This window comes from Portunus trituberculatus, chromosome 16, assembly GCF_017591435.1.
Source record: "Portunus trituberculatus isolate SZX2019 chromosome 16, ASM1759143v1, whole genome shotgun sequence".
NCBI classification, from domain to species: domain Eukaryota; kingdom Metazoa; phylum Arthropoda; class Malacostraca; order Decapoda; family Portunidae; genus Portunus; species Portunus trituberculatus.
Window position 1 is genome coordinate 13,903,716 of NC_059270.1, and position 26,383 is coordinate 13,930,098.

The 26,383-nt window shown below is 37.4% G+C and overlaps 1 protein-coding gene across 3 annotated transcripts in view; it reads left to right on the top strand.

Annotated features, from left to right (window-relative positions):
• Positions 1 to 521: 521 nt before the first annotated feature.
• LOC123504453 overlaps positions 522 to 26,383 on the top strand; it is a 76,293-nt gene continuing 50,431 nt past the window's right edge. For all 3 annotated transcript variants that reach the window (XM_045254971.1, XM_045254973.1, XM_045254974.1), the window contains exons 1-10: positions 522 to 803; positions 6,445 to 6,728; positions 6,829 to 7,065; positions 7,365 to 7,714; positions 8,842 to 9,000; positions 9,224 to 9,336; positions 12,278 to 12,487; positions 14,392 to 14,565; positions 16,272 to 16,511; positions 19,196 to 19,335. In XM_045254971.1, coding sequence (XP_045110906.1) covers positions 761 to 803; positions 6,445 to 6,728; positions 6,829 to 7,065; positions 7,365 to 7,714; positions 8,842 to 9,000; positions 9,224 to 9,336; positions 12,278 to 12,487; positions 14,392 to 14,565; positions 16,272 to 16,511; positions 19,196 to 19,335 — 1,950 coding nt within the window. In that variant the 5' untranslated portion in view covers positions 522 to 760. The remainder of the gene's footprint in view (positions 804 to 6,444; positions 6,729 to 6,828; positions 7,066 to 7,364; positions 7,715 to 8,841; positions 9,001 to 9,223; positions 9,337 to 12,277; positions 12,488 to 14,391; positions 14,566 to 16,271; positions 16,512 to 19,195; positions 19,336 to 26,383) is intronic.

Genomic DNA, 26,383 nt, shown 5'->3' on the forward strand with positions numbered 1-26,383 from the left:
TTTCTCCTATAGGTGGTATACAGATATTGTTAATCTGTCACTAAAAAAAATAAAAATAAATAAATAAAAAATAGATACTCTTAAATAAACGTGTAACTTACTAACTTGGAAATCTTTTGAAAGAAAATAATATGATATGCTGCACAGTTTCAACATATACATATAGGCTTGCAGCTTCCCTTGCTATTTTTTTCATCTTCATATAATCAAAATGCTTTCAGGATACGGCAAAAAAGGAAGAAATTGATCTTCAAACAGGGTAATTGATAAAACATGGAAAAGACTCCGTACGTAGTCAGCTTGTTAGCCCCGAATAAGTATAGGTAGTTTTAAAAGATTATATAAATTTACGGGTAGGGAGATGATAGACAGAAATACGTAGACATATTGTATACAGAGAATGCCACGTGTAGGCCTGATAGTTTCTTTTAGGTTATCTGTTTTAGTATGTTATAATTCAAAGGTCCCGCTGCAGCGCCGACACTCGCCCCGCCGCCCTCCACTTCCCGCACTGCCGCCAGAGCTCCTCCGTCACTTTCGTCATCCGGGAACCTACCGCCATATTTCTATTTTTGCATCAGTGTCTGTTGTTTATGTGACTTTATTTTCCAACTTTTCCCTATTGCTCGCCTGTTGTTTCGTGCGTGTGTCGTGTACAGTTGTGTGAATTGAAAGGGTAGTGTGAGTGAACGTATATAAGGGGAGAACAGCAAGAGTGGCAGCTGCTGTCACCTCCCAATCTAGTGAATTTTTTCCAGTCATGTCAACGAAAGCCAAACAAGACGGGGATCCTGCCACTATAGGTAATTATCACATATGTTGTCCACTTTGTGTGTGTTTTGTGTCATTGGAAGTGTATATTGGTTATTGTCTGCTGTGTGAGAGGTAGATGAAGTGAAAGGGGCGAGTCAGGGTTTGTTGTGGTTGATGGCCTGGACATTTTCTACACGATTATTATCACATTGTTGGTACTATCTCTTTTTGTTATTCGCTTGATAGTTCTGAGCGTGTGTTATGTCGGAACTGGTCAAATTATAAAGGTAAAAGTTCATGGACACTTGTGAAAATGCACGCCGTAGTGAATCCACACTTACTTCCTTGGTAGGGAGAAAAAGAATAATAAGGTTAAGGTCAAGAGTAGCTCCTTAGATGAAGACCAGTATCGACTAGTTTTGCATCGCACGATCATTACTTGTGAAAGGTATACTCAGGTACAGAAACACCTTCATTGTGTAAGATCTAAGAGTCATGTTCTCTGAAGTAGTTGTCTGCCTATCAGGAGAAAGCTAGGTGAGTACTCTTCATACAATCCTCACTAATTTTGGAAATGGATATGTGATAGATCTTCAAGTGTTTTGTTGCATTTTATTTTTCTTATATTTTAGCAAAGATGATAAAATTGAAGCTCTTTGTATGGCTTTAAATTTGATCAATATATCTCTTTTAGAGTCATGGGACTTGTTCTGTTGATGTCAAGTCTAAATTAACATGAATGTGGAAGTATTTCAAAGGATTGAGGGAAACACTAAGTCTTTGATTGTTGTTAAGTTGAGTTTGGTTAGTTTAATCACTGAGGAGGTTGAGAATTAAAGCCCTGTTACCTGTCTTGTGAATTGCAATTTTCAGAAAATCTTTGAAAATTGGTTTCCAGATAGATGAAACCATCTGGTAAATCATGTTGCTCTTCAGCTCTCTCAGTGCATAATGAGTTTAGGAGTCTTATGGAAAACTATGACATAAGATTTGGAAAAGCAAAGATTACTCTTTATTTAAATCTTGTATAATGGACACACTTTTACCATCTTTAGCCATTGTTTCATGGTTTATAATACTACAGTATATACATAGACTATACAGTGAGGACAACAGTAATAGCTCTGCCCACTAAAAAATAATGATGTCATTTGATGGTCTCCACTAGACATGTTTTTATATTGTTTTGGCAAGCACCACTTACACTGCTACTCAGAGCTGATCAGCCACTAGCAATACTCTTACCCTGAGAGGATCAACTTGCCCAGAGGAGAAGTCAGGACAGCACACACTCCATCACCAGACGCTACAATGCAGGTGGAAGAAACTTACTGGGATTGGTATAGCAGTGGAGTGTGAGGCAAAAAGGACATGCAGAGACTATATGCACAGCACAATTAAAGAAGTGGGCTCATTTACAGGCAGCAGAACTGACTCCAGGCTGATCACTGAATGAATCTTTTAAGTGTGGCATGCATTGCTCCTGCCGCTGCTGAAATGCTCCTTGTCTGCTGACATCTGTTTGGCCACCAACCATACAAGATATCTTCTCTCTGAGCATTGTCAATGACTGACTCTCAGAACTGCTTGCATGCCCAGAAGTCTCCTTTGTTCCCATATCTTTCTCATTGCACATGGCCAGGGAAGCAGGGTCCAACATTCCCAAACAGTAGTGTCTCACTGAGCAAGATCCTCATCACATTACAAAACAACCACACAGCCTCTGTTTTCCTGTTGCTGTGCCAATATATGTTTCTATATACATGCACTACTAGTAGACACACACAGTAGGAACTCAGGTTAATATTTCAAGTGTTTCAATGGTGGCATATATTCATATCACCCTTTCAACAAGATTATTCCATTTGTTACCCACCCTAGTTTTAATGCATATTTCCTTACATGGAGTTTAACAAAATAGAGATTGAGGCCAATCACAACAAGATGAAGTCTTCTTGCTTGATATAATGATACTATGTGTAAAGATGACAGTGAAATATATTTGTAGCCCAAATAACTTGTGACAACGTTTACACTTTTTGCCACCACTGATTGCTATAAAACCAATTTATTCACAGTAATTGGTAGGACCTTATATGTAAATCAGTTCCAAGGCAGTAATTTAATTGAATCTTTGAAAATTGATTTTGGTAATAATCAAAATCTTCAAATAGTGAGATCTAAGACCAGCATACTTACTGTATTTGACGGCATATTGGATGCACGGGCATATAAGATGCACCCCATTTTAGCAGATCAAATTCAGGAAAAAAGTTTTTAGTGTATTCAAGCATATAGTTGCACATCATACAAGCAGAAAACATGGTCAATTTGCAGTTTCAGCCAACCATGGAATCTGGTATGTGCCTTGTTTTTTTTTTTTTTTTTTTTTTTTTTTTTTTGCCTGTAGGCATACTTGAAGAGTATGTGTGGGAAGCGCTGTTCAGCTTCCGCCCATTAGTGGCACCGGTAATTTTATTTATAGTGATACCCATATTAGGGCCCATATCACCACCCAAGCACATCTTTGGTGTAACCACCTAGAACCTGGGTATCATGGTAGTTATATGATGTCTTTAATCATCTAACGAATTCTTAGAACTGTCCTTGGGAAAAAAAAGTTTTTTTTCAAGTAACCAGAAGTTAATTTCTTCAAGAGACGTTCCATATTGTCGACTTGAAAACAAATTTCTGCACTCTTCAAAAACTATGATGAAACTAAATTCTTGCAAACATTTCTCTTTTCAAAACTGTTATTAACATAAAAAGATTAGATATGAGTGTGTGGAGGAATTACATGTCAAAACTTTAAATAAGTTTAACTTTCACATTTCAAATATACTTTGCTAAGTGTCACAAGTTTAATTCTGGAGGAAGAGAAAGAGTGAGTCATTGTTGGTGATATAGATCATATTTCCAGAAAACAGTTGTGTATTGTTTGAGAGGAAACATAAACAAGAAGAAAACTATTAGAAAATATGATGCCTATTTCTTTCTATTATTTATCTTTTTTTAAGAAGTGAGTTTTAGACAATTTGTATTGTCTGAAACCACATGATGACTCTTTATGTAATGTTTATGTATTAAAAATATTTTAGGTGATAGTCAAGTGCCTTGTTTTTTATTAATATATAATGCAGCATATAGAACTATTTTTATGCAAATACAAATGTTAATTTTACTTGAATGGTCCATTAGTAAGACTTTAGCAATCAATATGTAGTATTTAACTGATCTGATGCCTTGTTTTTTGAGAGAAATCATTTTCCTTTAGCGAGTTGTCACAATGAAGGCACATAAGTTCCCTTGATGTGATTTTCTACATGTTATTGCTCCTGTTGTCACTGAGGGAAGGTTGTAGCTATGCTGAAGAAGAAATAAGTTGAAAACATTCTTAAACAGTCGCATTCGTTTGATTCATTCAGTAACTGATTTTTTTTTTCATGTTTATTAAAATTAGAAAAGTGTGGTTTTCAGTTGTTAATTATTCATGCTCCTTCCTTCTTGTGGTAATGTAATATTAGGGGACTGCAAAAGTTCAAGGATATTGAGAGTATTATGTTATTATCATCTTCATTAATGTTATATACATAAATATTGTCTATTATTATTATCATTAAGAAATTCTTACAAAAAACCAAGTAATAAGATATTTATGAAAATTATCTCTAGTTGCAGTCAACTCTTGATTAATGTGAATTTGAATAACGTGACTTGATACTTAGGAAATACGATTAAATAATGCAATATGTTCAATTTAACGTGGGTTAACTAGACTTGATGATTTCATGTTCACCCACGCTTCTTCTGGGGTGAACTGCACTGAGACTATGGCTGGATTCTTAACCCCTTCCTGGTGGCAGTTTAGATGAGTGTACTACCAGATAAAAAATTGCTTATACTATATCGACTCTACTGACTTTTATCCATATGTCTATATATGGTTTCCCAGCGAATGGGTATTTCAGATTGACATCTATATATAGACTCTGTCGCAAAACAGAACAAACATCTGAATCTATATATTGGTGTTATTTGTGTATGATTGCTGATAATGTATGTCAATATATTTGAATGAATGTTTGGAGTTATTCACATCCAGGACTTATGACTTGGATATTCTAATTGACTTCCACTTTTCTTAGTATTTTTCACACACTTGTTTTGAGCCCATTCATTTTTAGGCAATGTTGCTGGCGTATGGTAGAGTTCTTTCTCCTTGACATGATAAACTAATGATAGAAGAAAATAGAAAAATGCCAAAATTTCCAGTATTAGCTTATGTGCATAGCACATTGACCACCGACATTGCATTGCATCCTTGAGAGGCAATATTGCCAAGTGTTTGGGTATATATATGAGATGCCAAATAATAATTTATTTTATAAATTTTGTTACTTGTAAGGAATAATTTATATATAGACCATGCTACAATTTAGTGTGGTAAAATCAGAACAAACGTCTCTAGACATGTCTTTGACATTACTTTCGCACAAATTTTGTTTAAATACCAATTATTAGTTTTTTTTTGAGAACTAATTGGTTTCAGAAACAGATGTATATATATATATATATATATATATATATATATATATATATATATATATATATATATATATATGTTATCATTCAAATAGCCTACTTTTCAAAAATTGTGAATGAAACCAAACCCAGGAATGATAATAACAGCATAGAAGCCTCTAGCTTCAATCACTGCATCTTAATCTCCCAAGTTTTCTATCAGAATTCTACTTACTTAGCTTATGATCAGTTGTATGTCTTTATCGTGTAATAAGTACCCATTCATGTAGATAGCTGGTGAATTCTCCTCTCCATAGCCTGCACAGTTTAAGGAGATGGCAATTCTCTTCCATGTTAAGATCACTATATGGCCATCTGTGCTTTCATTAAGAAGCACTTTTTCCTGGCTCACCAAGTCTATTAATAAATCATGGTCTGCAGCTGTGATAGGGCTGGTTCTTTTTGTAAAATTATCCATGTTGCCTGTGGTGGAACACTGAGGCAACATGGTATGAATTGTGTGGCTTAAACAGCTGAGGTGATGGTAATCAAACACTGCTACCAACCACCACCATATTATATTCATGGTTTATTTTGTTAAATGCATTCATAACAAATGTATGAATATGGGATAATGTTCCTGGCGTGTAAAATCATATGACAAATCATGTTGAATTAATAATTTTCTAATTTCCTGGAAAAGAAAGATGTGGTATCCAAGCATTCTTTAACCTCCTCACAGGATGACCAGTGATGCATCAACTAAGTGATGGTGAGTGTAAGGAGGTGTTGTTATATTAGTGACTTGTAAATGTAAATTACTTAGAAATAAAACAAGAATGTGTGTTTTTATTGTTTCCTTGACCTGGTTATGTAGTGATATATTTTTTTTAAGGTGTGAGTAAGAAAATTCCCAAAATAGGCAGACTTTCCCAGTGGCCAGGAAGTAATCATCCCATTACCATTGTTTTCTATAGAAAAATTGTTTAAATAATGCAATTTTGAACAACATGATGTCTCCAGGAACGTAACCCTCTCGTTAATTGAGAGTTGACTGTACTTGATGTATGTATACTAAAACATGTCATGTAATCTGTGAAAGAACCAGAGAGCTGGCAGAAGACTTAAAATGTCAGGTTAATTTGAGCTTGGTTTTCTGATAATTTTCAGAAACAGATGGAGATAGTCCAGAAATGTGGTCTAGTCAGCAGCAGCAGTCGCAGCTGCAGCCGCAGCCGCAGTTGCAGCAGCAGCAACACCAGCAGGAAGATTGTGATGATGGTTGCAGTGGTGGTGGTGGAGGTAGAGACTCCTCCTCCCCCTCCACTAAGCCAGAGGAAGGAACTATCAGTGCATCCCCAACTGAATCTAGTGTGTTAGATTCACATAAGGGAAGCACATCACCTTCCATTTCTTCATCACCTTTGAATCTTCCTCACTGGCAATATTCAAGAGTAAGTTTAGTGAAAACTGAGGTGACTTTTATGGTAACAGCTGCCCTCATCTATTATATAAGTGTATGTATTCTGATAATTTCTTTGTACTTTCCAATAGGATGAACTTCTAGCAATTAAAGAAGCCCCTTTGTCTATGAAGTGGCCTGCATGTTTGGACATAGCATATAGTAAGCCTGCAGGACGATGGGATCCTGATAGGTGGATTCGAGCGGTGCATGATGAGCGACGTCCGTCCAGCACCGCCCCTGTGCCCTCCACAGTCACCAGCAACAAGCCCGACCGTCCTCCAGATCTAGAGCTGAAAAGGAGTCGGGACCCTCGAGAAAGAGTGAAGGTATGTCACTGAAGAAGTTAGTGTGTGTAAATTTAAAACTTGTTATCTTCTTCATTGCATGTGTGTGGTTGTGTTGATTAGTAGAGATTTTGTTGAAAGACAGGTATTAAGCTGCTATTTTGATAAAGCTCTTCCTGTTAAAGGATACAAGCATTTTATTTTTTGTTTGATGTCAGTATTTGGTGTTTTCAAAAAATGAGTTTGTTTGAACTAGGGATATTGTCGAATTTTAATAATTTATTTAGCAAACTTAGTGTAAAACTTCTTTAGTGTATAACAATTTTACTCCATAATTTCAGCAAGAAGAGCAAGATGGTCTTGTATTGTCACCGCAACGAAGAAGCTTCAGCACAGGATGTCATGGTCTCCAGCAAGCTTCAACAGTGTCAAAACGTCCTGACTCTCCCACAGAAAGACCTCAGCGTGAGTCTCATAGAGAAATACCAACACGAAGAATAGGGTCTGGCAGAATCTCCCGTAGAGATGATTCTGAGGCTCCCGTTACCACTGAGCGTAGAGAGCTTCCTTCTAGACGGGAGAGGGACCTTGAACGAGAGCGAGGCCGAGACAGAGATAGGGAGGCAGATCAGCGACGGGATGCCAGGGATTGGAGATCCAAACATGACCAATGCTTTGATGGAGACAATAGGTAAGCTATGGTACTTTAATTGCTGTTTAGGACTTGATTTACTTTGTTACTTGTTCTCTCTTAGGTCTTATCATGACCAAGATGCAGATCTTTTAATTCTGTGTTATATGTCACTTTTTTTATACTTAGAATGATTTGGCAGATTACCATTTCTTATCAATGGATATGTAATCATATGGAATACTCAGTGTATGTAATATTGATTATATAATAAGCCTCTAGTTTTTTTTTGTAGTTCAGTTATCACCAGTTCACTTGTACAGTTTTTCATTGGAACCCATCTATTTCTGTAATACAGGAAATCTCACTTTATCAGAAAAATTGCATTTGAAAGATGCAAGCTAAGTCACTTTGATTCATCTTATCCTTCATTAATGAGTACCTGTTACTGATTTTTTTTTGTTAACACAAACTGTGACATCATTATATCATGAACAGTGTGTAACTATGACATGCATCATTTGAGGCTATTTTAAGACATGGCAACCTATATTTTGTTCTCATATGTCTTGAAATGATGTTGGGTAACTCAGGGTGAGTAAGTCCATGCACCTTGATACAAATAAGTGCTCATGTCTTACTGTTAAAGTACAAGAAACTTTTGCTTTATGTTTTGCCATGTAAAAATAGTCTAGTCTACAGTAAAGATAAAAATAGATGGTCAGAAATCCAAAGTAAATCTCCTACTGCATATTATTGTGCTGTGTTTAGTGCTCAAAATACCTCCACAACTGTCCCTCCATCAGCTTCCTTACCACCACAACACTATCTACCAGCTCACTGAGACACTCATTGCTCACCACCTTCAAGCTCCAGTAATGAACTAATATTTGGTTCATACTGTCTTTCATCTTATATATAACGATAAAGATTGTTTTTTGAGAACTTTTTTTTTATGGTGATAATTGTGATAGCTATGACCATTGAAACACCATTGGTCTGTTTATGGTTATAAATAAGCACTTTCGGGGTAATGGCAATATGATTTGGGATTTTAGTACTTCACAGGTCCCTTTGGATTATAACCTGTGATAAACTGGAGGTTTACTGTACTGCCTAAAGTAAGATTTTATTTTTTTTAATTTGATTGCTTGTATGGTCAATTTCATGTATCTTTTTTTTTTCAGATTTGACAATAGAAGACGATTCATGTTTGAGGAAGAAGAAAATGAAAAACGGCCTGACCGAAGAGAGCGAGAGAAGGATAGGCGTTACCAGGACCGTAAAAGAATGTCTCGTGCTGATGAAGAAGAACAGCCTGAATGGTTCACAGGAGGTCCAACAAGGTAGCAATTAGTGACTCCTTTTACTACATAATATTATACTTCATAGGTTTTCCTATTTGATGGACACCGTTGTTCTTTTTGTAAACAACAACATCGTATGAAGAAAAGTTTGATTTTGCATTTATCTGTTCTGTGCTGTTTTGTAAATATATTTGCTACAATGGACAGGAATATACATTTATTTGTAGTAGTAAGTTCTTAAGATAACTTTTGTACTTTTAAGCCAAAATGAATTCATTGAGCTGGTTGGATTTGATGACATCCCTGAGGAGAACTGCACTTCCACCAAGGCTCAGCACAAGAGGGAACGCCGCCGGTCTAAAAAGGAAAAAGAAGGTAAAGTTTTGTGTTTTAAAACTCCATGTTTCTTTATGAAAAAGAAAAGATATTGAAAAATACCAAATGATTTTCTCTCTCTCTCTCTCTCTCTCTCTCTCTCTCTCTCTCTCTCTCTCTCTCTCTCTCTCTCTCTCTCTCTCTCTCTCTCTCTCTCTCTCTCTCCATTGATTCATTTTTTAATGTAAGGGAAAAACTGGCCAAGGGAAACAAAAGTGATCAAACAAAATAGCCCATTCAGATGTCAATCCCCAAACAGGGTCGAGAAAAGTAGCCTAAAAAATGGGATGAATGTCTCCATCTTAAAGGAAATAAAGAAGCAAGTAGGGAGATCCAGGGTTTACCAGAGAAATGGTTGAATGCTTGAGATATTGGTTAACTCTCACATTAGAAGTGGTCAGAATTGGGTTGAAAGAAAAAAAAGTCTTGTGCAATGAAGCTGTGGAAGGAGGGAAGGCATGCAGTTAGCAAGATCAGGAGAGTAGTTGGCATGAAAATAGTAGAAGATAGCAAGAGATGTAACATTCCAGCAGGGAGAAAGAGGCTGAAGACAGTCAGTCAGAGGAGAGGAGTTGATAAGAATAAATGTATTTGATTCCACCTTATCAAGAAGAGCAGCTCTCACATTAGAAGTGGTCAGAATTGGGTTGAAAGAAAAAAAAGTCTTGTGCAATGAAGCTGTGGAAGGAGGGAAGGCATGCAGTTAGCAAGATCAGGAGAGTAGTTGGCATGAAAATAGTAGAAGATAGCAAGAGATGTAACATTCCAGCAGGGAGAAAGAGGCTGAAGACAGTCAGTCAGAGGAGAGGAGTTGATAAGAATAAATGCATTTGATTCCACCTTATCAAGAAGAGCAGTATGAATGGAATGTGCCCACGCATGTGAAGAATTCTCCATATATTGGCAGGTGATCTCCTGTACAGAGTTAGCAGTTTGGGTCAGTGAAAAAAAACTGGTGGGGACAACTCAGAATGCCTAATTTCATAGAAGCTCTTTTAGTTAGGGAAGAGATATGAAGTTTCCAGTCTAGATTTAAAGCAAAGGACAGACTGAGGATATTCAGTGCAAGAGAATGCGACAATTGAAGGCCATTGAAAAAGAGGGGGTAGGTTTCTGGAAGCTTATGTCAAGTTGATAGATTGAGGAATTGTGTTTTTGAGACATTTTAACAATACACTTGACCTTCGTTTTTCTGGACTAAATGGTGCAGGCACAAATCTGGATAATGAAAAATTCCAGTTAACACAAATGGGTCCTTTGTTTGCCAGTTATGGTCATTTGTCTCCTTAGAGTTTTAAGGAATTTCAAAATTTAGTAACTTTTTGGTTTTCCTGACCAACTAAATTAAAACTAACATAATCTAAATTAACCTAACACTAAAACTAACCCAACAGTAATAGCTGAACATGTGAAAAAAAAAATGTATAGACCTGAAGTTCAGTGAGTATACTGCCACAACATGCAGCCATGTCATGCCATGCTGGCTGTGTCTGCATTGCCAGCTTCACCCTGCACAGTAGCATTATAAAGGCCGTGTCGATTGCGGAATTGCCGCAGCCACCCATCGCTCCCATTGAAATTCTCTATATTAATTTCTGTGCCAGCTTCCTAGTGGATGGAAGGATTTCAATGTAATGGACATTGATTGCCACCCATTGCTGCCGCACATACCACTTCATAACTGTGGTATCTAATTCAGCATCTTTTCCTTTCCTTACATTTTTCCTTCACCACTTTTACTTGATGATGCATCCACATAGTATTTAGTAGAATATTCTACCAGCTAATCTCTTGATTTACTAATGTCCAGTACAGTTTTCTTGACCACACCATACTCCTCGCAAGCACTCACAACTCTAGCTCCTTTCTCTAATTTTCTTACTAATTCCAGCTTTTAAGCCACAGCTAGGGTCACTCACTTATGCTTAACACTCTTGGGAGACATAATTAACCCATTTGACCCGGAAGTTTGAAAACACGCGCCGCACGCCCCAAGATTTGAAGCTTCAGTATTGAATAATCAATGTTTTAGCCATAAACTCAATATATTCATCACATACTATATATCAGGATGTGTAAAAATAATTGTATGTTACAATATACTTCCCATTGCTATTCTAAAAAGGAAAACTGATTTTTTTTTTTTTTTTTTTTTTTTTTTTTTTTACAGTTCGGGAAATTTCTCCCTGAATCTCTTGGGTGGTGGTGCTGTGATGGCGGAGGTGGAGGGCTGTGAAGGAAAGGCTGAGGTGGAGGGGAGTGCGGTGAAGCCGGAGGTGGAGGGCTGTGAGGGAAAGGCTGAGGTGGAGGGGAGTGCGGTGAAGCCAGAGGTGGAGGGCTGTGAGGGAAAGGCGGAGGTGGAGGGGAGTGTGGTGAAGCCGGAGGTGGAGGGTTGTGAGGGAAAGGCGGAGGTGGAGGGGAGTGCGGTGAAGCCGGAGGTAGAGGGCTGTGAGGGAAAGGCTGAGATGGAGGGGAGTGCGGTGAAGCCGGAGGTGGAGGGCTGTGGCCTGGTGGTGGTGAGAGTGGGCAGAGGAGGTGTTTTGCATTGGGTGGTGGGGAGTGGTGGCTCCAGGCATAGCAAATGGCAACATATACCTGTCATGCAAAATATACATTATTTCAAACGTGAAATAAATTGCGCGCTAACAGAGAGAGAGAGAGAGAGAGAGAGAGAGAGAGAGAGAGAGAGAGAAAGAAGCTTCAATATATCAGTACATATTGGATGACAGTACAGAACCCTGAGGAGTACCACAGCAGCAGTAGGACATTTAGAGAGGAAATTTGAGATAGCTGCAGAGAGAAGGATAAAAGTTGTAGGATGGTAGCTTTGAGATCAAAGCTTTCTGCCTGACGATATGTCTAAGGCAATAGCAAAAGTTTTACCAAAATTTCTTAAAGAATATCAATGTAAATAGCTATTGCATAATATTTATTTTTGCAGGTGGTGGGAGTAGAAGAGGCTCCCGAAGCAGCACTCCAATTATTGTAGAAGAATCAGCTAGTAAATCTCCAAAGTTGCAGCAAGAGGAATCAAAGCGTATTGAAGAAAACGTTAGGCAGCAAACTCAGCCAACTGTTATTGAGCCTGTGGAGCAGGAACTTCCTGGGTTCAATATTGATGATTTCCTTGGTGATATCATTGGTTATCCTGGTAAGTTGGTCCTATTTCTTTTTATTATTGTACTGTTGTAGAGATCATTAATTTTGTTCCCAGATACTGTATGAGATCTTTCAGAATGTAGGTTGTATATGATACGATGGCTTACTTGACTTTTGTCATTATTACAAAGGTGTATGATTCGCTCACACCAAGATAAATACCGATGCGCCCTGCTGTAAATAATTCTATTTTATTTTTTTATGGTACCAATAGATTTCTTTACCACAAAAATGAACATTTTCTCTCGTTTGTTATCTTCAGAAAATGGCCAAGAGAAGACAAACTAATTTTTTTCTCTAAAATTTGTGTGGGTGTATTTCTTAACCCCTTCAGTACCGGATGTGTGTTTTGTGACACGTGTGTGTCACGGCTGAGTTCACGCGCCAGGAACCGAGCGCGCTCCCCGTGACACGCACATGCCACGGTTATAAGCTGTGTGTATTGAGGGCTCTCAAGGCCTCGGTTTCTGTGTTATTTCTACCCATGTGGTGGCAAGTGTCTGTGTTTACAAACATAAGGCTGCAGCCATTCGTGGGACAGTTTGAAACATCATAAACTTTGACCAATGAGTTATTGTCAGTGCTGTGACGTAATTTGTGAAGACCAATCATCATATTATATTTTTTTTTATACATCATATTTTCTGACCTACGTATGGCAACACATGCTTGTCGAGTGCTGCAATGCGATATTCTCTAGCTTCTGTTCAGTGCTGCCTGAATTTTTTTTGTGGTAGCACGTGCGGATTTACTTTGCAATTATGGATATCTCTACAACTGACAGCGAAGATGAATATGATGGTGGGACAATAAGTGAATTTGAGGGGTCTGATGGAAGGTGATGATACTTTGTTTGATCCTGAAGCTATCAGTGATGTAGAGAGTGATGGTAGCAGCGGCGACGAGAGTATTGAGACGTTGTCCGCAAGCAGTGGCCTGTCATGCAGCCCTCCTGCCTCACCCCCCCACAGCTGCTGGTAGACAAAAAAATTTCACACTTCTTTCAGACCCATTCTCTGACACCAGACCTAACCCTCTACCTACATGTAACACTGATTTTCCTGATGTACATCCTAGTATTATTCTACATCATGAAGCTAATGCTATGAGTGATCTACACTGTTTTCAGTTATTCTTGGGAAAGATGTGATTGCTGCTCTGTGTCTCTGGACCAACACACGTGCTGCATAATTTTTTTTACTCAAATGACATGTTGTGGGGTTTCTCAGATAGAAAACATAAAAATGAATAATATAGTGTGAACAGGGTGTTTGTGAGAAGAAGCTGAAGACTACCGCACGGATGATGCGGAGGAGTGCGTGGGCAGTCGGTTCGGCAGCGAAACGTCTTGTTTACATAAGGTTGACGGGTTAGTAATGATGGGGTTAATGTAAGTATCTATTATGAAAAAAAACTTACCATCATTATTTATGTAGAGGAAAGAGAGACAGCTGCCTCTGCCTCCCAACTCTCACCCAGCCCAGATACTGCACCGGGAGCGGTTTTCTCTTGTCCAGAGTGAAGAGGTTAATGCCACATAAGGATAGGGTTTCTTAAAGTTCATCTTTTGGATGAACTACAGAAATTGGGAGAAATGGTATGAAAAAGAAATCCGTAAAAGATTATGGATAAAATGATAACTAATGTGTGAAGAATGTGGCATTAAGGAATGAAATAAAAGGAAAGCACTTTATAAGAAATTAGCTGAATAGAATAGATGACATGTTCATTTGCATGTGTCATCATGGTGCTGTCAGTGCCTAAGGGAACATCATCAAAGGGTTATATTCATTGAGAAAATGCTCTAGTGTGCTATCATGTTGATCAAGTACTTAAGCTTAAGCATTATGTTTATTGATAGTAGATGAGTGTCAGTGACATAGTTTAAATCTATAGGAAATTCTGAAGAGATGGTTGGTGTCAACAATACCAATGCTGTTGGTGGAAGTGGATCGTCCAGATTGAAGCAGTTCTTCTCAACTAAGAGAGAGAGTCCAGTCTTTGGTTCCTCTGGTAACTCACGTCGTTCGTCTCTTGATTTACCACCACACATCAATAATCTTCTCAATGGTATGTGTATCTTGCTGTCTTTTCCATTTTTAATGCTTTTCTGACTTATCTGCATGCTGTTTTGAGATTATATTGACCAGGTGGTAGATCATTAAAGGGAGTGAAAAGTATAAAAGTGAAGTGTACTGTATGTGTTTATATTATAAGTAATAGGAGTTAATGATATGCCATTAGAATAGGAATATAACAAGGATGTGATTGTTAAAAGATAAAATAGAGGTCTTGGTGTCGGGAATGCTGATGGAAGAGTCGGATCTGAATTAGCAGCTATTTGAAGATGGTACCACTTATAATCGGGTCAGAGGGGAAATTGAAGTACCTTAAACCCTGTCTGTCAGAGGTATCCAAAATTACAAGTTATCAGGAAAAAAAACTAGATTTAGTATTAGAAGCCATCATGAAGACCAGCTAACACAGCTGGTGTAAGCAAGAGCACCACTTGTGCGTGACAAAGCAGGACAAAAGATGCACAGAAAGTAGTCAGTGTATCTAGTGTGCATGCCATTGTAATCTCTAAGTGGTTCTGTATAATGCACTGTATAGGTAGAAAATATTTGATATTTGAATTATGTATTTAATATTTGATGTCCAAATATATATCCTTCTTATCTATTGCACATCTTGAAAAAAACTTTTCTCAAGTACTGGCAGCATTGACTGCATCACAGCATTCCCCAGACTTGCCTCCCTAGTGATACCTTGCATCACACTGCAATTTCTTCTGTTCTTGTAATTGTGTTAAAATGATGTCATTTCAGTCAGTGGTTTCTTTCTCTTATTCTTTCATTTGGCTAACTCAGAATAACCTAAGATATGTTGCTCTACAGTAGAATAATACATTAGATATGTATCCATTTTCTATCTGAGCAGCCAACTTACCCCATATATCATAAAGAACAATCTGAGATAACAGGTGTCTGTCCTAGTGCATGAGCATCCAACTTCAGTTCAAGATATCTGACACTTATCTGAGGTATTCAACTTGCGGGATTTGGTGTAGCTAATAAAGGTATTTGAAGGGATGTGTGAAAGAAGAAAATTAAGACTGAGTGAGAGTAAGGTTAACACACTAATAAGGTATATGAGGATGGTGGGTGGTATTGATTAATGTAGTTGTGGATAAGGAGTTGCTTGACAGAAGTTGATTATCTTTTTGGCTGACATCCATGTAGGTTCTTTCTCAGTTTTCTGGATTAAATTATACACTTGGAAACTTATAACTTTAAATGTTTAGTGATGCCTTCATATAGCTTTTTGATAATGTATACAGGGAGTAATCACACATTAATTTCATGGTTGTAAAACAATACCTTGAATGCTGAAGAAAATAAAATATTATTTACCTATGGAAGGAATACTTTCATAACACAAGGTTATGAAAGCATTGGACAGGTTAGAGTTACCGGTTACCAATTTGAGTAATGCTGGCAAAGACTGGTTGAGTAGTGTTGATTATGATTAAGGGAAAATAAAGATGGGTCACATTGTGCTGAAGTATAAGGTAAAATATTTCTTCATAAGTAGCAATAACAACCATAATAGTAATAATACTTGTTGAATTGACTTTAAATGTAGATTTAGTACTAACACTCCGATCTTACTTAGATACAGTTATCTGTTGTAACTATTAATTGCCCTGAAAGACAAGTGACAGCTGCTTATTGCCATTTCTGAAAGTGGTTCTGACCATTTGGCTCCTTCTGCAGAAATCACGGCTAGCGAACCAAACATTGTGATCCCTTCAGCCACGGCAGGCCTCGACTCCAACCACTTCTTTGCACCAATTTCTCCAGCAGACAAAACTGGTGCGAACTCCATAGTGGACCTATTACAGCAAGCTTCCTCAGCGGGTTTAGGAGGTCCAGAACCCTTAGGACCTACTCAACCTCCTATTGGACCTCCAGGGATTCATGGGTCACAGCCTCCACCTTCTATAAAAGATCTCAGTAAGTCACAAATAGCATGCATCCATGCTGGATAATGTATTTCTCTCTCTCTCTCTCTCTCTCTCTCTCTCTCTCTCTCTCTCTCTCTCTCTCTCTCTCTCTCTCTCTCTCTCTCTCTCTCTCTCTCTCTGTTTATACCCTGTGGGGTTTTCATGGGAGTTTATGGGCTAAAGGGGATATTTTTTGGGCACCTCCTATCTTAAAGCCTAGCCGCTAGGAAACCGTTGCCCCGAATGGGGAAGCCCAACCTACACTCGGACCGTGGACAAGATTTGAACCCGTGTGCTTGGAGACCTCTCAGACCCCAAAGCTTCATGGTTCCACTGTACCACGGTCTCTCTCTCTCTCTCTCTCTCTCTCTCTCTCTCTCTCTCTCTCTCTCTCTCTCTCTCTCTCTCTCTCTCTCTCTCTCTCTCTCTCTCTCTCTCCTTGCCAATCTAACACTAGTTGGCTAGATGTGCAAATTATATGATTTTATTTTAGCTACAGAAATTACTGCTGTAGGGAAGTGGTAGAGGAGGCTCACAAAACATATCTAGAAGAGAGGAATGATAATTTGCAGGGAGCATCAGAGAAATAAGAGCTCAAATACATAGAATGTCTGGTTGTTGATTCACATGGATGCTGTTAAAAGTTATAAATTTGCATTTTTGAGGGACTGTTGAATGTAAAAGATGATTATGAGCATGTGATTGTTGCTGTAAGGATTGAATAATGAATAATACATTGTAACATAGATTTTCAACTGTGAGTATCTTTGTTACCAAACTTCTGTGCATGTCAAGGGATGATTGTACTTCTCTGACATTTTCTATTAATTAATGGGACTGTTGAAGTTGTTTCTTGTTTTTGTTATCTCTGAACCAAACCACCAAATTTGTATAAAATATAGAACTCCTTTAGGTGAGTTAGATATATAGTAAAAGTTTGATTAGATTTAGAGCAAGAGTTTTTCTTTTTATTGAGGTTTAGATTATTTATATTATTTTAACAACAATTTTTCTTGGATTTTCTTTAAAACTTACCATTATATTCTTTGATGATTTTCTAAGGAAATTATGTGGCAAGATTTTGATAATTAGGTTTTGTCATCAAGAAAATAAGAATTTTTCATCATCCATATTTTTCTCAAGTTGGTAAAGGAATAAACACAAAATTCTGCCACTTAATTCTTGTATATATTTAAATTCCCTTTCAAATGATACCAGAATAGTAAAAATCAGACAATAAATGGCAGAAAAATGCACCACAGTAACAAAATAAGTTGGTTTTAAGATGCTAGGCTTTAAAGTTTAAAGGGATGCTCAAACACTTTTCAGTCATATACACCAGTATAATAGTGGAATTTTTAGATGTTAATTTGTACATGCCATAATTGCAATTGCATTGACAAATGATTTGTTTTTTCCTCTAATCTGGAATCCATTAGATGTAACATTGCACATGACTTTTACAATAAGGGTGTGCCACACTGATGGCACAGTGATTGGTGGTGAGTGTTTGTTAAGTCAGGGATTTTTAAGTATTTTGGGATAACACATGTTGCCAACCAGTGTCTAAAGCTACTCCACTGAAATTATAATATTAGCTCCAGTGAATGTGATTTCCTCATCGCTCCCCAAAATTTTAGATCCTTTCTCTAAGAGATTCTCTTGTTTGTGTAAATAATATGTTAAAGGCAGTGGTATTAATTGTACAGTAGCAGAGACATAGCAGTAGTAGTAGTCAGGCTGCAAAGGGAGAAAAATTTGTGTATAAAGTGACAGGTGAGGTGGGGGGAAAGATTGGCGGACATGCTTTGAGGCTACATGCGCAACCTCACTTTATTCTCTGCTCTTGGGTAATATCTGATGTGCTTTTTGCCAATACCTTGCTTCTTTGGGTAAGGTAAGAAATCCTCTTACCCTTCATGGTGAAAGACAATAAATGAACGCTAAGCAAGTACAAAAGTTAGTGAAAGAGAGAGCATTACTAACTCTCCTCTTTCCAAGTGTGTATAATACACACTAATGAGTGACTGAGGCTCTTCTTCACCAGGCTGTGAGAGAAAACTTATATAAATCTGTAAAGAAAACTTCATCAATTTTTATGAATTCATTTATTTATTTATCTTTTAATCAATATTTTTCTGTAGCCATCTCTCGCTTCTGATGACCTTGACTAGCAACCGATTGTGGGTGTAGGGGCATATAAATAGGTATTTAACAGTATTTAGATGTGAACAACAAATTATTGTGCATGTAATGAAGTACTAAGCCTTAGGATGCCATGAGATAATTTTTTGCATTTTTTTTTTATATATTTTGGATTTTCATCTAAGTTGATGACCTTAAAAAGTATTAGATATTTGAATGCCTACATATACTCTCAATCACATTTGTAAGCTGTGGCCCACATATCTTTAATGAAGAAGAAACCTGTCCTCACTGTCCTACCTGCAACATACCAACCTCTTCATCTAAGTGAGATGTTAGAGCTGTATAACTGCTACATTTTGCTATACCCATCCCGTTTCTCATATCTGAATTGGTCCACCGGTAAATACATTATCATTTGTACATTGTTACAGGTCTATCTTCCAGGTGCTTTTCCATTTCCCAAATATACATCTCACTCATCCAGCTTTTGGTGAGAAGATTTTGGTAATGATTAATTAGGATTATTGATTAATTGATTCATTACAGTGATGGATGGGAAGGGACAGAGTTTGGAAGAAGTTGAAGCTGGTATACGCAATATGCGCCAACAGAACCGCCCTCACCATAGCCATGTCAGTCACAACCATCATGGCCTCAGCAGCCAAATGAATGCATTTGACGATTTTGTAAGTATTGAATTTTCTATCATGCATGTACTTAGTTTGTTCCACATTGTTATCAGTAGAGCATGCGTATTTGTGTGACACTTTATCTTTAGCATTGAAATGTGAACAAATTCATATTTACAAAATAGTTTTTAATCATAATGTAGCATGTCAGACAGCAGAATTGAAATAGATTCTTGTTTATTTATATTATGTCCGACATCTCTAAACCGGCAGGGATTTCTCCTATGAACAATTTTCACCTTTTCTTAGCTTGTAATAATTCTCTCTCTCTCTCTCTCTCTCTCTCTCTCTCTCTCTCTCTCTCTCTCTCTCTCTCTCTCTCTCTCTCTCTCTCTCTCTCTCTCTCTCTCTCTTCCTATGGGTGTGTAGCACTGTACATGATAGGGTCAGGCTGGGTTGTCAGTGTTGCCACTTGCAGTTAAGGTATTTATAATTATTACATTTTCTTATTAAGAAATTGGCTTACTTTTACTCTTAGTTCTTCCCATTATATTCTAAATATAGTTGTGAAAAGTACTTATCCATCTCTAAACTCAAAGTCAACAATGTGTGTTAGACCTATCGTCTGATAGCTCTGCCCAGGTGATGAGATCGGGCTGAGTTATCGTCAAGTGTTGCTGCTCACGAGCGGCAAAATGCATTACCTTTTATTAAGAAATCATCTTATATTTTACTTGTGTTCCTTTACATTACATTGTATATATAACTGAAAATACCTACCATCCCTAAACTACAGTGAAAACCAATGAAAGTGGCAGCATCATTTTAGCAATATAGCAATTTGTTTGTTTACTTTCTTTATATATATATATATATATATATATATATATATATATATATATAGATATAGATATAGATATATATATAGATATATATATAGATATGAGAACCTCAGTACCATATGGACTCATTACAATTTTTTAAAAACAGAGAAAAATGTATCTAAAGTTTATGAACAATAACTCCACTTCTAAGAATGATATCAATTTCAACCAAGTTTCAGACGAAAGCCCTACTCTTTTGAATTTTTTTGATGAAGAATGAAAAGTGTATGATGCATTTGCACACTTGCTTGTAAAATGTAATCCCACCTCAAGCTTTCGTACATTTCATTGCATGACTTATGATTTATACCTTGATAAAATTTTTAACTAAAGTTGGTACATACTGCAGTACAACAGTTCTGTAAAAGAAAGCAACAAATTGAAGGATGATTAATGGGACGTTAGAGGAAGTCATTAAGAAAATAACTTAGTAATGATGGTAAAACCAAGGTTTAATAGCTGGCACTTGTTAGTCAAAGGAAAAGACTGTGTATGAACAATCTGTATTCACTCTTAATGTTATTGTACATCTGTTAAAGAAGTTGAAGGTTGGGGAAAAGGCAGTTAAGTTACTGTTCTTCATCATACTCCATCAGGTTGCCGTCTTCATCTCCTTCATAGTCACTGTCAACTGCCTTCTGTCCTCCCTTATGCAGCAGAGCATCCTGCTGTGCCAGGATATCCCAGAAGTACTGGGATTTTGTATGAGTAATGAAGGGAAGGAGATCCTTGATGTACATAGCAGCATGTTGATTGGCCCAAGATGATGCATTTCTTATTGGAGAGGGGGTAAACGCTGATTGGACGAGAGATGTCTATGGGCTGGCTGACTCCTGCTAACCTTGAGCCTGCCTGGTTCTAAATTGACATTCCACTGGGCTCAACCAGCACGTACTTCCCGAATTCATAGGTTGTGAGCTCACTGGCTTCTATAATTCTTTCAACCCTATTGAAGTTGGAAAACAGTGTGGCAAACGACATAGCCAGACAGAAGAAGAGTTACCAATTTCACAGATATGAATACCTCGAAAATCAGGGAGGCAGCACTTGAGTCCCTGTAGTTCTGATGCCTTCATATATACAGTTAACTCTTGATTAACAGGAGTTTGAATAACACGATTTTGATTTAATGCAACTTGATGTTTAAGGAGATGTGATGAAATAATGCGATTTATTTGACTTAATGTGAGTTAACTTGATTTGATGACATCATGTGCACCCACGCTACTTATGGTGGGAACCACACAGGGCTGGAATCCAAGAAACTTAACAGCAAGGGAGCAACTTCCAGCCACGAAGTGGTATCCAAAAACACATGGGGAGAAATTGTTGCCATGGTAATGAGGTGGGGAGAAATTGTTGCCATGGTAATGAGGTTGATAGCAGATTGCTGGTAAAACCACCTCCCAAGGAAGTGTTACTGTTTCATATATACATTTATGTTCACAGAACATTTTTATCAGGTTTTTACAAGTCTTACCACCATGACAGGATTGTTTTGTGATGCACAAAGTGAAATCTTGCATGGGACGTGGAAAACAGAGCATGAGATGAGGAGGCATTTGTTCGCCATTGCCCCCAATTGGTTACAGCTGCTGCTTCTTCTTGTGACCCGCTTTAGCTCTTGCATTGCTTCACCACAGTTGTGAAAAGGAACAGACTCAATAGAGTGTCTTGAAACTATCACTCATTGCCACAGAGTCAAAGTGATCCTCATGGCATGATCGTACATGAATACAAAGGTATAGTATCCATTATAGCAGGCAATAAAGGGATGGAAGCACAAATATTATGGTAAAAGCAACACACAAGCTAAAGAAGGTTACAAGAAGAAGAAGCAGTGGACAAATGACTCCTCATGTCTTGCTTTATTTACTTTGTTCCATGTAAGATTTCACTTTGTTTATCATAAAACAATCCTTTCTTGGTGGTAAGGCTTGTAAAAAGCTAATAGAAATATTGTTTTGTGAACATAAATATATATATGAGACCTCACTTCTCTGTCTGGAGCTAACCCACACTGTGATTGGATCTTTTCTCTGCTTTTACACCTTGCGTCCTATACTATGGCATCCAAGGATCCTTCACCTTCCTCACAGGAAAGGCATTCCAAGAAATCAAGGAAGACTGTGACCATTGAAAAGAATTTTCGAAGTGTTGCATTGCTATGCTAGGGGAGAAAAGACCTTGGTGATTGTCCGTGTGACGGGACTGAGAGAGAGCTTGTGGTATACCAACACAGCTAATATGATGAGAACGTGTGTTTTTTGCCCTGTGATCTAGTGATGTATTAATATATATATATATATATATATATATATATATATATATATATATATATATATATATATATATATATGTATATATATATATTTTTTTTAGATTTGAATAAAAAAAATTCCCAAAATAGGCAAGCTTTCCCAGTAGCCAGGAACATAACCTACTCTATTACCATTTTTTCTGTGGGGAAATTGTTTGAATAATGCATTGTCTCCGGGAACGTAACCCTTACATTAATCAAGAGTTGACTATTTGCGAGACCTCACTCCTTAGTTTGGAGCTAATCTGCACTGTGAGTGGATCATTTCTCTGTGTTTTTTATCTAGTCTCCTATATTATGGCATCCAGGTGTCCTTCAATCTCTTCACAGGAAAGTGATTCCAAGAAATTAGGAAGACTGACCATTGTAAAGAAGTTGGAAGTGTTAGGGGAGAAAAGACCTCGATGATTGTCCAAGTGACAGGACTGAGGGAGAGGACATGGCGTACTATCAGAGCTAATATAATGATAATGTGTGTTTTTATCGTTTCCATGACCTAGTGATGTATTAATAGTTTTTTTAAGGTTCAAGTAACAAAATCCCCAAAATAGGCAGTCTATCCTAGTGGCCAGTAATGTAAGCCCTGCTATTACCATTGTTTTCTATGGGAAAGGTATGTTTGAATAATGCAATTTTGAGAAATGCAACAATTCCAGGAGCATAACCTTTGCATATACACAGGGGTGCTTTGGGATACGAGCGTCTCTCCTTACAAGTAAATTGAGTTACAAACACAAAATATCCTGGAAAATTCACCTTGGTACAAGCATTCGCTTGGGTTACAAGAAAAGCTGTGGTTAACCCATGTGGTTCCTACTGCTGCATGATGAATCATGCTTTCAGTGTCTACACACACACAACCCTGGAACAAAGAAGGGAGAGAGGAGACCTGATACAAGTTTATAAATTGATCAACGGAATGGACCAAGTGGATAATGAGAAACTGATCCTGAGAGAAGAATATGACACCCAAAGCACAAGATCGCATAGTAAAAAGCTGAGAAAAGGAAGATGTCTGAGAGATATTAAAAAATATAGTTTCCCGCAGAGATGTATTGAGACGTGGAACAGTTTAAATGAAGAAGTAGTGTCTGCAACGAGTGTACATACTTTTAAAGTAAGATTGGATAAGTGTAGATATGGAGACGGGGCCACACGAGCATAAAGCCCAGGCCCTGTAAAACTACAACTAGGTAAATACACACACACACACACACACACACACACACACACACACACACACACACACACACACACACACACACACACACACACAACATAGGAGGACTATAAGGAACTTTGCTAGAATGGACAAGAGATTATTTGAAGGATAGAGAAATGAGAACTGTGATCAGAGATACATACTTGTCTTGGAGTAAAGTAACCAGTGGAGTGCCACAAGGGTCAGTGTTAGCCCCCATTATGTTTCAAGTTTATGTAAACGATATTCACATTGGAGTAAACAGCTATATGAATTTATTCGCTGATGATGCAGAGTTGCTAAAAGTTATCAAAACCAGAGAGGACTGTCTACTGCTACAGAAAGATTTAAATAAGATCTATGAATGGAGCAAGAAAGTGAAAATTGGAGTTTAATGCCAAGAAATGTCACATAATGGAACTAGGAAAGAGTAAGAGAAGACCAGTATGGAACTATTTGATGGGAGAGGAGCAAATAATGAAGACTAAAGAGGAAAAGGATCTTGGAGTGATCATACAAGAAAATCTGAGCCCTGATAAACACATGAATAAGATATTTGGACTATCATATAGGATGTTGACTAATATAAGAGTGGTATTTCATTACATGGATAAAGATATGATGAAAAAAATCATCACAAGCATGATACGCCCAAGGCTGGAATATGCAGCAGTGGTATGGTTCTAAAAAGATATAAGAAAACTGGAAAGGATACAGAAGATTGCTACAAAGATGGTGCCGGAATTAAAGGACCTCACATATGAAGAACAACTGAAGGAAATGGGATTGCCAACCTTACAAGATAGAAGAGAATGAGGGCACCTAATAACAATGTATAAGATAGTAAATGATATTGAAAAGATAGACAAAGAAGACCTGGTGCTGTTGGCGGAAGAGGATGGAAGGACAAGAGGACATGAAAAGAAGATCAGGATGAGGCAGTGTGTGAAGGATGTTGAAAATACAGTTTTCCACACAGAACGGTGGAAAAATGGAATGCATTGGATAATGGAATTGTTGCAGCACATAGTGTGCATAACTTTAAAGAAAAATTAGATAAATGGAGATATGGAGACAGGACACTATGAGCCCCGCTCGAACCCTGTACAATACAACTAGGTAAATACACACACACACACACACACACACACACACACACACACACACACACACACACACACACACACACACACACACTATGGATCTTCCAGCATTGGAGCAGAGAAGGGAGAGAGGGGATCTCATACAAGTTTATAAATTGATAAATGGAATGGACCAAGTGGGCAATGAGTATCTGATCCTGAGAGAAGAATATGCCAGTCGAAGCACAAGATCGCATAGTAAGAAGCTGAGGAAGGGAAGATGTATAAGAGATATTAAAAAGTATAGTTTCCCGCAAAAATGTATTGAGACGTGGAACAGTTTGGTCGAAGAAGTAGTGTCTGCAAAAAGTGTGCATACTTTTAAAGTAAGATTGGATAAGTGTAGATATGGAGACAGAGCCACACGAGCATAAAGCCCAGGCCCTGTAAAACTACAGCTAGGTAAATACACACACACACACACACACACACACACACACACACACACACACACACACACACACACACACACACACACACACACACACACACACACACACACACACACACACACACACACACACACACACACACACACACGACACGCATGCACGCACGCGCATGCACTCACTCACTCACTCACTCACTCACTCACTCACTCACTCACTCACTCACTCACTCACTCACTCACTCACTCACACACACACACACACACACACACCACAGGCCCTGTAAAGCTACAACTAGGTAAATACACACACACACACACACACATACACACACCACCCAAGCTTTGTTTTCAATACATTGAAAGTGGTTCTTTGTTTAGCGATATAGCGAGGGACCACTGTATATTATTTATCATTGTTATTTGTTAAAAAATTACTTTAATTTTGTATAAAGGACCATGTTAATTGATTTTTATATTGATATTTTTTCAGATATGGAACAAATTGATTTAGTTTCTTTTATTTTAAGTGGGGAAATTTGTTTCAAGATATGAGGTTTTCTAGGTTTTTCCAGAATATGAGCTATTTTATGAAACTAATTAAATTCATAATCCAAGACACAACTATATATATATATATATATATATATATATATATATATATATATATATATATATATATATATATATATATATAGTTGAACTTTGAAAACTCAGATTTTGCGATAAGTCGGGCTCTGACTGACCCAGGGACTAATTTGAGTTGAACTTTTTTTTTTTTCCTAAATAAAAAAAGCTTTTTCACTTTCCTCTATCTCATTTTCTATTGGCATTATCAAAAATTTTATTCCAACAAAAAAAAAAAATTGCATTTAAGTTGTAATTTAGATTATATCAATCAAAAGTTGATCAAGAGTTTATACCGATTTTCTGAAAATTTTTGAAGTGTAAAAAACCACTTTGAAGTATTCGCTCTTAAAATTTTTCATAATTTCATCTTTGTTTTGCTATTTGTATTCATCTCATTGACATGAAATTTTCACACATGATTGTGTATACAATGGTGACTCCTTGGAGCATGATAGGATGATAATGCATCAGATCCCTACTTATGTAGAAAATATACGTGAGGGTTTGGAAGGAGCCATCAGCAGCGTAAAGGCAATTTGC